Raw genomic sequence first — 12,852 nt, forward strand, 5'->3', positions numbered from 1 at the left:
ATGAGTTTGCAATTTCATCAAAGAGGGAACCGCAAGTCTGAAGGCGGGCTCGACTACAATGACTTACAATCCAGTCGTACGTAACACTTGTGCATGATTGAAAGACCCTGCCAGCCACCGCACAGGCACCAATAATACCTGGTCGAACCAGAGTGGGAATCTTGCCATGTGTACGGAGGAACTAAGGAGTCGAACACATGGTATGATAGATGAATCAATACAAATACATGTATATACAATACATGTACTGTCTTACCACGCAGTACGAAACTTATATGAGTTTTGACGCTATGGTTGGGTGATAGGGGTAATTTTCACGATAGCGCCGTATGCGTCCCGTCCTAAATACAACCTAGCCCTAACTTCTCAAGTTCCTGAGCTAACGACGAGCCTATCGGAACAGTGTTCAGCATCACGTTTCTGACCTACTGGATGTCAGTTTGGTGTGCACAAGACACGGAGAGAGAACAACCGCATGCCGGATACAGACCTGTTTGGGATTGAATTGCTTTTTATTGCGGCTGATTGAACTGAATGCGTGTTTCAACGCGGCGTATCGCCTTTGATTCAAGCCGAGTTATTGGGGATAAACGTCAGGAGAGAGTTAGAGTGCTCATCAATCTACTCCGTAAATTCCGTACAAAGGCATAGGCTCATGTGTATATACAAAGTAGGCCTGAACGATGGAGAACAAAATGGATACCTTTTCGCTGCCAGTTCCTCGAGTGAGTAAAGACACCAACTTGGCACTTACAAGGCCAGTTTGTAAGAACGATTGAGGGATTTTCTTTCTTTGACTCCGACTAGACAACTTCGCCATAGACCCTCAGCCACCTTTCAACGCCCCTATTGTACTTGTCACAAGCCATTGGGCTCACAGCCTCATATTCTACAGTCTAAGAGCTTAGAGCTTCGAGATGAGGATTCAACCAATCACATAGCTCCTTCGCCTGTCATGAGCGCTAGTCCTCTTTTGAGTATCGAAGCTTGGCATCGACTCTTAATCTAATCCGACAAATAGTCTACTAATAGCTAGCTCTAGAAAAATCTGTTAGAAGCAAATGATAAACCTGTATCGCACTCCCATCGAGCCAAATATGTGACCAAGCCAACGTGTTGCGTTTACTCGATGGGCGCACTGGTTGTCGCTGATTCTCGCACGTGGCCTGGTTGAATGCCTTAGGCACCAACGGAGGTCCCCGCGATGAGTCAAACTCCGGTATCGTCGCCGCAAACGTTTGCAAGAAATCTAATCTAGGAACATCGAACAACACCTCCTGCACCTCCTGCACCTCTTACACGACCTGCGATCAAATTCGAGTTACTGCCAATTAATAAAGGGTGGCTATACATCAATTGGCAAACTCAATTGCGCATCACAAGATTTTTTTGGGCCGCCGATAAAATCTGAACCCCGCGCATTCTGCGCTTTGAAATCTTGTAATAACACCTTCAGAACAACGACAACATGGATTTGGTCAATCAGTGAGTTTTACCATGCCAACAGGATACAATTCAAATCGAAATAATGTCTAATACTTTCCATTAGCCTCGAAGGCCGTTTGTTGTTTGCAGTGCCCAAAAGTTCGCTTTCCACCTACGCTCTTTCAGATCAAATGCTAACCACGTTCGACGAAAAATAGAGGGCCGCCTCCAACAAGCCACACTCGACCTCCTCTCCGGCTCCGACATCCAATTCCGACGCGAAACCCGTCTCGACATCGCACTCGTGAAAAACCTGCCCATCGCACTCATCTTCCTCCCCGCCGCCGACATCCCAACCTTCGTCGGTGAAGGGCGCGTTGATCTCGGCATCACTGGTCGCGACCAAGTAGGCGAACACGACGCTGCTCTCTCTGAAGGCGAAGAATCCGGCGTCACGGAAGTCCTCGACTTGGGGTTTGGAGGATGCAAATTGCAGGTGCAAGTACCCGAAAAGGGGGATATCACAGAGGCGAAACAACTGGTAGGCAAAAATGTGGTTACTAGTTTCACGGCATTGTCGACGCAATTTTTTGCGGGCTTGGAGGGTGTGACAGCCGAGAAGGCGTTGAAGACGAAGATTAAGTACGTGGGTGGTAGTGTGGAGGCGGCGTGTGCGTTGGGTGTTGCTGATGGGATTGTTGATTTGGTTGGTATGTTTTTCTGCCCTTCAGTCTAAAATTATCGTGAAATGGGGCTAATGATGGCAGAATCCGGTGAAACCATGAAAGCAGCCGGCCTCAAGGCTATCGATACCGTTGTCCAGAGCACTGCTGTCCTAATCAAGTCCAAGAACACCAAGAACGAGCTCGTAGACTTGATTGCCAGCCGTATTCGCGGTGTCATCGGTGCGCCCTCTCCCTTTGTCCCCCATATACTATCGGGTTTCATGATGCTAATGTTTGTAGACGCACAAAAATATGTCCTCTGCCAATACAACATCCCACGCAACCAACTCGTCTCCGCCACAAAAATCACTCCCGGCAAGCGTGCGCCGACCGTCACCGCACTGGAAGAAGCGGATTGGGTTGCTATCAGCGCCATGGTTGAGAAGAAGAAGATTGCCACTGTGATGGATGAATTGACGACTGTCGGTGCTACAGACATTTTGGTGCTGAAGATCGAGAATACGCGATCTGCTTCTGCTTGAAGTTAAAACTTCATACCCCCCAAAAATGGAGGAACAAGGCACTTTATGACCAATATCCATAAAAAAAATAGACACGATATAGATGAAATATGCCTTGACAAACATTGAGCTTTCCGTTTATTTATGCTATCTGCCTTTTTACAAATGTCCCTTTTTTAAAGAGACCCAGTAGCCAACACGTAACCACCATCAACCACAACCGTCTGCCCATTAAGATACTGATTCGTCGCCGCAAACAACACCGCACTGCCCATATCCCTATCATTTCCTGGTCTTTGCGCCGGCACTTTATCTTCGTACTTTTCTTTCGCTAATTCACTCTTCTGCTTCTCATCGCTTTCCTGCGTCGTCATCTCCGATGGAAACACTCCCGGCGCAATATTATTGACTCTAATCTTCAGCCCGGACGTATAAATTTCATGAGCCAGCATCTTGGTGAGATGAATAGCCGCCGCTTTGGACGCGTTGTACGCGAAATGGTGTTGCGATGCTTTGATAATACCCGAAATGGAGGTGATGTTGATAACTGTACTACTGAAACCGGGGATTTTATCGGTAGCTTTTTGGAGTAGAGGCAAAAAAGCGGATGTCATGAAGAAGAGTTGTGCGATGTTGGTGCGCGAAACGCTCTCCCAGTCTTCGAATGTGGCGGCATCGTCGTCGAAGAGTGTCTCCTTTAGGGCTTCTGGGTGTTCGCGCTCGGTGTCGTGGCGCGCGGAGCTTGAGATGCCGGCGTTGTTGATTAAGATGGATAGGTGGTCTTCTTTGGACTTGAAGTCGGAGACGAGTCGTTCAATGTCTGATTTTTGAGTTACGTCTGCGACAATAGGGATGATTTGCCCAGCGCCGTTTTGCCCGGTGGAGTAAAGCTCAGCGACGCGATCGAGTTTCTCTTCGGTGCGGCCGACGATGTATACTTTTGCGCCGTTGACGGCGAGAGCTTGTACGGCCATGAGGCCTATGCCTGAGCCGCCACCGGTGACCAGTGCCACTATTCACGGCACTTAGTTTAGTGTATCAAGGACGAAAGAAGGGAGAGACGAACCTTTGCCCTTGACATTAAACAAATTCTCAAGCTTGAATTGCTCATTGTTTGTTTCTGCGCCCATCTTTGCGGATGATGATACTAATCTTGATTGGGTAATGGAAAGAATATTTTGTTGTTTGGATGGGTGATGGTTGAAGTAGTGATATTTCCTCAAAACTGGATATGCGATCTGCACTCGCTGCAGCGTCTTATATGCCCTTCTACTAGACACGAACAGCCTATGACGCGCCGGTGTGTAAAGGATTGATGACATTTTCACTGCTCGGTGCCCACTACTTGGTGAGGAAAAGGTACACGTCAACGTAGGATATATGCATTCATATCTAAAGAAGTATCCATACAGGCCAGGCTGATTGGCGTGTGAATGGGAGACATTCTTGATTTTGACTGTATGCTAAAAATACGTCAGGGTATAATCATTTGTTGCTGTATTTACTTGCAAAATGCTTGAATAAGAAGAGCAGGAAGAATGGGGGTACGATGTATCATCAGCATGACGTCTTAGGGCTAGACTGGTCATGTGGGACGGTGCATACGTGCTTATCTAAGAATGTCATTTTCAGACAACGTAAACACAATGCGATTATTGTAGAGTCCAGACTCTGACAAGATGACCATCTGCTATATAGACCAATCTAGACCGTTGGTGGGGAGTATGCCATCTAATGGATGTCGATCCCCTATGCATAGATCGCGTGACCTTATCAAGTCCTACACCTCATATATGTACAATGATTTTTTGAGCTATTACAGCTTAGCCGTATTGTTGCCGTCTGGAATCGCCTCTGAAAAAGGGACAACTTCAACCATCGTCTTGCCCGTGTTGGCTCCCGCATACATGTCCATCAGTCCCTGAGGACAAGCCTCCAGACCGCCCTTGATGATATAGTACTTTCGTTTGATTTTGCCGTCAAGCAACCACTGCTGCAGATCGGCTAGAGCAGCAGGGAATTTCTTACGGTAGTCGAGATAGATAAATCCTTTCATCATGACTCGTTGTCCCTGGTACTCGTTAGCATGCGGTCAGGGGAAGAGGTAAAGGGGAAGCTTACAATCAGCATCATAATGTTCTTCGGTCCCTCTGGTTTCGCCGCAGAGTACTGACTAATGTGTCCACTAATCGCAAACCGCGCATCTTTCGCAGCAAGCCCCAGACAAGCATCCAGGATCTCTCCACCCACATTATCAAAATACACGTCAATGTAATCCGGGCACGCCGCTCGCAGCTGCTTCTTCCAGTCCTTATCCTTATAATTGATGGCGACGTCAAATCCCAGCTCCTCCGTCAAGAACCGACACTTGTCCGCACTTCCCGCCAACCCAATAACGCGTTTCGCGCCCTTGACTTTCGCAATCTGGCCCACAATCATMCCCGTCGCGCCCGCCGCACCAGAGACAACCACCGTATCCCCAGCACGCAACTGCCCAACTTCCAACAACCCAAAATAAGCCGTCAGACCAACTGTACCCAAAACCGTCATGGCGTCCAGGGGCGAACATCCAGGCGGCACATTCGCTCTCTGAGTCGCGGCCTCCTTCGCACTCAACAGCGCATATTCCTGCCAGCCTGTAACAGCAATTAACCATTCGCCCTTTTTAAATTGTGATTGCAGCGATGAGCCAACGTCGATGATTTGTGCGACTGCGAGACTGCGCATTACGGCGCCGAGTTCGACGGGGGCAATGTACGATCGTTTTGCGGTGAGCCATTGGCGCATGGCCGGGTCGAGGGAGAGGTAGTGGTTGCGCACGAGGACCTTGTCGGAGGGGATGGGAAGGGAGATGCTGTTTTGTTTGAGGCTGAAGGTGCCATTGTCGCTGGTCAAGTCGGGGTTGATTGCGGGATTGGGGGTTTTGGTGTAGAGGATTTGTTTGTTTGGGATGGCCATGTTGACTTATATATATGTAGTGTGACTGATATGATCGAATGTTGTGTGGTGAAGGTATACAGAGGTGAGCTGTCACATCGTTTTATTTCAGGTAGGAGTCAACTCGGCTAAACACTGTAGAGAGGATTAGCAGGAACCTCGGCAGATATAAAAGTCACCGACATTTTTATTGAAAGAATGATACGTGCGTAGGAAGGAGTGGGACGTGAGTGTCAAAACTGGGGAGAATGTAGACAGACTCGGCGATGTTACCCCATCGAGGCTGCCAGTGCGACGCCAACGGAGATGCCGATGTCAATTTCTTATTGGTTGGTGGTTGCAATGCTTAGTCATATCGCTGAGTCATTTGCAAGCTATATCGACACATCCACCACGACGTCTTGAAACATGAACAGAAGACAATACTAAATGTAGCGTGCTGTTTCGAATAAGTGCCTCAACTTTCCAAGGCTAGTTTGTGACCTGAGATGAGATCGTCCAGTAAAAAGTAGAGATGAACTGCCTGAACAAGATGACAGCAGCAACGTCATCTCAGTGACGTCAAAAGTCGATCGATGATGTCGCCGGGCAGGTGGTCTAGACAACTGGAAAAGACATAGTATTTATACAGTCTGGAGTCCTCATTCCGTAACTACACTAACACTGATAGAATCCACTGACATCGAAAACATCAATTGATTAAACATATCGAATCCGATCTATCAAGTGAGACTACATCATATCCACATCATGGCATCCACAAATAATGATGGGTTCGACTTTAACCCTCAAACCCATCAACCTCCCCAAGCACAAGAATACGTCCCCAATCTGTCTAGCTACGAAACAGGGCCTGCCAAAAACACCGCAGGGCCGCATGAATCCGATATCGCCAACAAGCTCGATCCCAGGGTGGACAGCGATCTGAATAATCGCGCTCAATACGCACCAGGCACAACGACAGCCACAAACTCGCATCCCGGCGCAACCTCGCACGTCGCAAMCCCTCAAGCCAGTAACACGCTGGGACCCCACGAGTCCGATCTCAAGAATAAACTCGATCCCCGCGTAAACAGCAAGACTGGCGAAATGACCACCAAAACTACAAATTCCGAGGGCACCGGTTCACGAAGGGAACCCGTTAATGCAGGCGGCAATAACACAAAATTGGACACTACACCTACCAACACTGCCGATTATACCAACACCTCAACTACAGGCAGCAATAATCCCGGGCAAGGGTACTCATCATTTAAACCAGGCACGAGCTCCCAACACAGTACTGGCAGCGGTGTAGTCGGCGGCACATCGACGGGGGCACCCGCTGTGCCCTCGCCAATCTCGACCCCGTCGGGATACAGTCGTGAGCAAGGGAGCTACAACCCATCGATTGGAACGGGATATACGCCTGCCCATCGAGAGCAGCAGCAAGCATCTACGCAGCCTGCAACGGGGCCTACGGCGGCCACGTCAACGGGGACGCAAACTTCGACTGCTGATGCAGGTGCGTCGGGAAGTAAAGGTATTGCAGGGGGGATTAAGGGTGTTGTCGCTGGTATTCACGTAAGAGTCTTCCCATTCTCTCTATCTTACTCTTTGAGCTCGAGCTAAGAGGTTTAGGGCGCTGGTGAATCGATCCGAGGAACATTCAATGCCGCCGTTGATCGTGCCTTCAACGAACCTGAAGGTGTAGCCAAGAACGAGGCTATTGGACGCGATGGCGAATACGAGGCTCAATCAGGACAGTTTTCGACCTCGACGAAGCAACGCGAGGGATTGAATAGGCAGAATCGGACCTAGGCTGTGTTGATCTATCAGATTGAATGTGTGCTGCGTTTAGCTGTGTTACGATGTGATGATTGACATTATGTATACCAGAATGAAGTTGATATTCAATAACCTGGCACCGATAGTAATAAGAAATGGTATCATCCGTAAGTAGACGCCTCGAAGCATCTCCACGCAGGTGGGAAGGTAGGTAGGTAAGTAAGAAATCAACCACCCTCACATCAACAACTCTCTCCCCATTCTGTCCGTCTTCCACATCAACCACGATCCCATAGTCCATCAGCACCTATCTCAATTTCTCCATACTCAACAATTCAGGCTTCGAGGCCAGATCGTCCAGTATCGCTTTCAGCTCCGTTTTCGTGTCTGCCACAGCATCCACAGTTGCACTTGTACGTGCATTCGCCGCACTTGCGTCGCCCTCCAGTAGGCCCTCCAGGTTCAGATCGGGATTCGCTTCTGCGGCAAGCACAAAGGCATAATGCTGCAACAGACACTTGATTTCGATGATGGTGTCGAGGTAGGTCTTTTCGTAGAGACTTGAGATTTCTTTGGGAGACGTGTGTTGTTGGACGTGGGTCTTCGTCGGAGATTGAGTTGCATCGTACTCGATGGGGTGGGCGAGATCTGCTAGGAGATTGGCTGAGGCTTTGCGTTTGAGGGAGGACTGTCTTTGTCAGCTTGCTCAATAGAGTGTTTGATGAAAGATAAAAAATCTAAAAGTAAAGCATTAAAGGAAGTTCTGATACTAAATCTTATATAGATAATATCAAAATATACTTAAGAGAATAATGTAACTATACTAGCTATAGTTATCAAATTAAAGTTATTAATTGATATTTTTCTAGCTCTAGACTAAATACCTAAATAATTATATGTACAACTTTTACACTAATAAGATAGATTATCTAGAACAAACGCATTGGTAGAATCATACTGCTGCAGTTCATCATTTGAAGGCCTAATTAAGTTGTCTCTATCATTGCATGATGAAAAATATGTGACAATAGTTACTGGTTTTGACATTAAGCCAATCTTTTATTCGTGAAAACGGTCTACCCTCCGGAGAGCCTAGAATAAGACAGGAACACCGCCATCTTCTTCACTATCTGAAAACGTCTCGCTCTCCGGGCCATCTGAGAAACCAAGGTCGGACTCGGACTCTGATATCTCTGAGTCATCTGACAGCATCGAAAACACTTGGTGATTCACGGTATGCGGATCTGTGATACCCGTCCTCGAGTCGGGATGCCAGTGGCTGTGTTTTGAGCGTTGCAAAACTTGGTTGATGATCTCCTCGCGAAGATCCTCAGTGATTTTGCTTAGGATCTTCCTTTGCTGTATTGCTTGATCACCCAGAGTGGCACCATACTCGACTTTGGGGGGGCTCCATTTCGTCCAGACTTTTTTGTGAGACGCCGGGATCACGAAGCGAGCAGGATGGTGCTTAAAGTACAATTCACAACAGAAACATGCCGGCTTACTGCAAGCGATGAAACGGTCGTTTCCCGCAAAGTGAAGTCCCGATCGATGAAAATGCTCCAAGACTTTGATTTCGGCATGCACATCAACATCAACGCCAGCCTGCTTGTAGCAATCCAGAAACTTGTCAAAAGTTCCTGAGACTTTATCTATGCTTAGGAGCCCTTCCTCAACCAACCCTTTTTCCTTTGCATTATCGATTCTGAACATTCTGTTCAGGATACCTTTGAGATTGGTATGTTTGTCACGTACAGGTATCTGTACGCCAGGAAGACGATCAACAATTTCAACCTTATAAGTTTGCAGTATTTGTTCCATATGATGAGAGTCTTGGATAAGCTCCTCCGGTGCTCTTATATGGTGAGAAAGTCTTCCAATGTGATGCTGAACTAAGTAAAAAGGCGATCTTTTACCGTCCAATACCAGGTCTTGCTCTTCTCTCAAAGCAATGGACTTGAGTCTGGTCATCCATTTGGATTGCCGAATTTTGTTTGAGAAATAAGAGAGTTCAATCGCATCCTGGTGATTAATGATGTCTTGCAGTATCGGAATCAGATCGCCATATGCTTCAGAATTGTTAGCGTTGATTGTAGAATGGGATCACACAGGTCGTCGAACTTACGTCTTTTGTTCGTCTCGCCCTGTATCTCGTCCAGACATAACCGAGCCTGAGCCTGTACAAGTTTTTTTTCCTGAGCTATGCGACTTTGGGCGAAAATTGCACAATATTGAGTGAAATCGCGCTTCCTGGCGTCCAGTTCTTTACCATCAAGGTTACTGGCGCAACACAAGAGCTTTAGCGTGTTATTGAGAAATGATGCTATATCTGAAGATTTTCCGTTCGAAGCAAGCCAGAACTTGTATGTGTCCGGGCGCTCTTCAAGTCCAATAGCCGTACAAGACTTTCCACCTTTCACAAAGTCACACACAAAACAAAGATTCTCTAAGAACTTCCGTCTTGTTTCTGTCTTCTCGTCGGCATCTCGCGGTCGGCGCGTGTGTACACCTCTTGTCTGACCCAGTGCTTGTAAGAGAAATAGCGGCTCATAAAAGCGAGCAAGGATTCTTGAAGACTTGTCCAGTCGCGGACGACCTATGCGGCTAGGTATGTGTTCTAGAGTTTCTCTCGCTGATTGAGACATGATGAATAATCTTTGCAGGTGGGCTACCGGTGAGAACTTTTTGTTTGGGCACAATAAAGACTGGTTTTCACTGAATGCGATTGCCGCTGATGAAGAATTGATGACCCAAACACCAGTGCAGCACCTTGTTCTACTATATATAAGGCTATATGGAAACCTGACCTCACAAAGGCTACCATGAAAGTGGGCTCCCTACGATGCGAGAGGCCATCATGCGAGAGGCCATCATGCGAGAGTCCATCATGCGAGAGGCCACCATGCGAGAGGCCATCATGCGAGAGGCCATTATGCGAGAGTCCATCATGCGAGAGGCCACCATGCGAGAGGCCACCATGCGAGAGGCCATGTCACCAGGGAGGATGCCACCATGCGCGAGAGGTCTCGAGTCAAAGATTCATGAATTTCAAAGATTTTGGGTCTTCCAGATGATTGACGTCAAGGGTACATATGAATACCAGTACCTTTTAGTGTGACACACACAAGGCCCCACCACCGAAGTAATGCCTCGAAAAATAAACAATTCAAATGAGAATACACTGGAAAAATCATCGGATAGGTCGACTCTTGCCCAAGTCAGAAGGCTGCGTCGTATGATGAGTGTAGATGTCGTAAAAACCGTTAATTGATCTTGTACAACCACAGATTCCAGGCCCCAGCCTTTTCCCTTCACGTAATGTCCATTGCTTCATTCAGAAAAGGAAATGCTTCAACATTCGACCAATGAGGGTTATGTACGCTCTAAAGCCTTCAAAAGATACGGAAACCTCTGCAAAGACTCTTGGCTTTAAATTGAGTTTTTTTTTCTTAAGTTGCGTATTGCTAGTCGACGTGGAAACACTGACATTCCTTTCTAGATGAATGAAAATTTGTCATTCTCACAAAAACCGAATGAATCTTGTGCAAATCGCATGAACTATGACTTAATTTTCTTGGAACATGTATAACTTTTTGTGTGCCTTTTGAGATTATCACGTCGAGTAAATCCACGACCGCAATATTGGCACTTTACAAAATCCGGACTCTTGGGTCGGATGGAATGATATACCTCAAAATGACGGTGCATATCACCTTGTTCTCCAAATCGTTTATCACACCTCTCTTTGGGGCATCGAACAGGCTTCGAATGCGTCCTCATATGTCGCCTAGATGACGGTCAGCTAGATAATCACTTATTCATGCATCTACCAATTTACCTACTTAAACTGACTTCTATTGTCAAACAAGAGCTTTGACTTACAGCCCACTTCCGGACAATGAAAAATCCCATCGGAAGCCGGCATGATGTGATCAATAGAAGGTGTTTCTGCATGTATAGATTCGAAATGCATCGGCTCTATCTCTGAAGGTGTTGTAGCGTTTCTGCTTACAACCTCTTCATTGATATGACTCCCCACAGGCGATATCTCCTGAGCATCGCCGCCTGGAATGTCCACAACACTAAATGATGGATCTGAGGAGGCGCTCTATAGAGGCTGATTTCCAACAGAGTCGTTGAATGTTGGGGGCAAAAATGGCGGGKTCACAAAGGAAAARTCGTCCAATAGGKGGGTCTGGTCGTTTGTTGCGATATTCAAGTACTGAGAGAGACCGAATGACTCGTCAAAAATGTTTCCAGAGGAGACACTTGTCGCAAAATAGTCTTCCGAGAGAGCAGAGAAGTTGTAGATGTCATCGTTAATCTCAGGGATCAAGCCGTACTGGCTTGGGATGTCGGAGTCAATATCGGACGCCATCTTGACTAGATGGAGCAGTGATTATTATTCATTGAGGTCGGCAAGCTTTAGAATTTATAGCTGTCGAAGCCATGGACTGCTTCTACTAAAGCATGCATCATCGAAGAATCCATTATCTATCAATGCATCAGTGGAGGGCGTACCTTTCGCATTAACTTTCATTAGGCGACAGCATCCCTGCATCAGCAGATAGTACACAAAGATCACACTCATGCAAGTGCATAGTTTCAAATCCCTTTGGATTACAGATGTAGACGCATCCCAATGTACTCGTGAGCAACAACAACAACAACAACAACAACAACATCTGACAGGTAAAGTCACTCAGACCGCATCACTCAATTTAGCGCATGTCCGTCGTACATGATACACCAATTACAACTTCTTGTACTACTCCAGATTCCTGAGATATGACGTGTTGTTCAAACATGCAACGACCAATTATGCCTGCTTACGTGTCCTACTTTTCACCGCCGGAGGTACCTCGTACCTCATGGTCTCTTTTACGGTCGAGATCCCTTCAAGATGCTTAATTGAATGGAGACGGTGCCAGACTGCACGGTCCATGTCTGCATGAGCTACGAACACGATGCTTATCTTGCGCACACATTGAGTTTATGACTAGTCACTCGAGACTTAGTAGCTCATTGAGGCCGTATAGTCCAGGCAACTGTGAGGCTCCCTTCATCTCAGTCAGGTATATCCCTCAACCTGCAAGGGAGCTTATCTGTCATGCGCAAATGCAAATTAGGCAGAACTGACATCATGAAATGATTCGGACAAGCGATCGAACTCTTCGCAGTTCGTAAGACTTTCGAACGACGAGGACATCAAGCAGCACCTGCGGATGACTAAAGATGGACCCAAGCCGAAGATATATACAGAGCCTCAGAGGTCTTTCTCCTGGATGCTGGGGACTGACTATTTTCCGCTCGTTCTACTAGCAGCTAGCTCACGCCTCGCACAAGAACTAATGAACTTTTGGTTGGAGACAACAGACGAACGCACAACAATTCTGCGACCAGCAGTGATAACATGCTGCCAAGGTATAGTTCTGTTCTGAGCCTTGAATGGTCGAAATCCTTGTCAACTTTAGCTTTACAAAAGAAGCTGGTTGCCCATAATACCGAAAATGCTAGTCATATAGCTCCCAAGAAGA

General features: G+C 47.0%; 7 protein-coding genes across 7 annotated transcripts; 3 read left to right on the forward strand and 4 right to left on the reverse strand.

Annotated features, from left to right (window-relative positions):
• Positions 1 to 1,468: 1,468 nt before the first annotated feature.
• On the forward strand, positions 1,469 to 2,632 carry BHQ10_004310 (uncharacterized protein; the record flags this gene model as incomplete). Its single annotated transcript, XM_040876663.1, has 4 exons — positions 1,469 to 1,485; positions 1,612 to 2,135; positions 2,193 to 2,330; positions 2,391 to 2,632. The coding sequence occupies 4 exons, from the start codon at positions 1,469 to 1,471 to the stop codon at positions 2,630 to 2,632; spliced, it is 921 nt and encodes a 306-aa protein (XP_040732814.1).
• A 155-nt stretch (positions 2,633 to 2,787) lies between these two features.
• Positions 2,788 to 3,741, reverse strand: BHQ10_004311 (uncharacterized protein; the record flags this gene model as incomplete). Its single annotated transcript, XM_040876664.1, has 2 exons — positions 2,788 to 3,623; positions 3,678 to 3,741. The coding sequence occupies 2 exons, from the start codon at positions 3,739 to 3,741 to the stop codon at positions 2,788 to 2,790; spliced, it is 900 nt and encodes a 299-aa protein (XP_040732815.1).
• Positions 3,742 to 4,427: 686 nt separating this feature from the next.
• BHQ10_004312 (uncharacterized protein) lies at positions 4,428 to 5,569 on the reverse strand (the record flags this gene model as incomplete). Its single annotated transcript, XM_040876665.1, has 2 exons — positions 4,428 to 4,682; positions 4,733 to 5,569. The coding sequence occupies 2 exons, from the start codon at positions 5,567 to 5,569 to the stop codon at positions 4,428 to 4,430; spliced, it is 1,092 nt and encodes a 363-aa protein (XP_040732816.1).
• Positions 5,570 to 6,298: 729 nt separating this feature from the next.
• Positions 6,299 to 7,348, forward strand: BHQ10_004313 (uncharacterized protein; the record flags this gene model as incomplete). Its single annotated transcript, XM_040876666.1, has 2 exons — positions 6,299 to 7,111; positions 7,169 to 7,348. The coding sequence occupies 2 exons, from the start codon at positions 6,299 to 6,301 to the stop codon at positions 7,346 to 7,348; spliced, it is 993 nt and encodes a 330-aa protein (XP_040732817.1).
• Positions 7,349 to 7,622: 274 nt separating this feature from the next.
• On the reverse strand, positions 7,623 to 9,028 carry BHQ10_004314 (uncharacterized protein; the record flags this gene model as incomplete). Its single annotated transcript, XM_040876667.1, has 2 exons — positions 7,623 to 8,003; positions 8,420 to 9,028. 2 exons carry the CDS (start codon positions 9,026 to 9,028, stop codon positions 7,623 to 7,625), a joined length of 990 nt encoding a protein of 329 aa, XP_040732818.1.
• A 1,129-nt stretch (positions 9,029 to 10,157) lies between these two features.
• BHQ10_004315 (uncharacterized protein) lies at positions 10,158 to 10,433 on the forward strand (the record flags this gene model as incomplete). Its single annotated transcript, XM_040876668.1, has 1 exon — positions 10,158 to 10,433. One exon carries the CDS (start codon positions 10,158 to 10,160, stop codon positions 10,431 to 10,433), a length of 276 nt encoding a protein of 91 aa, XP_040732819.1.
• Positions 10,434 to 11,423: 990 nt separating this feature from the next.
• On the reverse strand, positions 11,424 to 11,693 carry BHQ10_004316 (uncharacterized protein; the record flags this gene model as incomplete). The annotated part of the gene is made up of 1 exon (XM_040876669.1): positions 11,424 to 11,693. The coding sequence occupies one exon, from the start codon at positions 11,691 to 11,693 to the stop codon at positions 11,424 to 11,426; it is 270 nt and encodes an 89-aa protein (XP_040732820.1).
• Positions 11,694 to 12,852: the final 1,159 nt, after the last annotated feature.

The sequence above is a fragment of the Talaromyces amestolkiae genome (assembly GCF_001896365.1).
Source record: "Talaromyces amestolkiae strain CIB chromosome Unknown scaffold7.1, whole genome shotgun sequence".
Classification (NCBI taxonomy): domain Eukaryota; kingdom Fungi; phylum Ascomycota; class Eurotiomycetes; order Eurotiales; family Trichocomaceae; genus Talaromyces; species Talaromyces amestolkiae.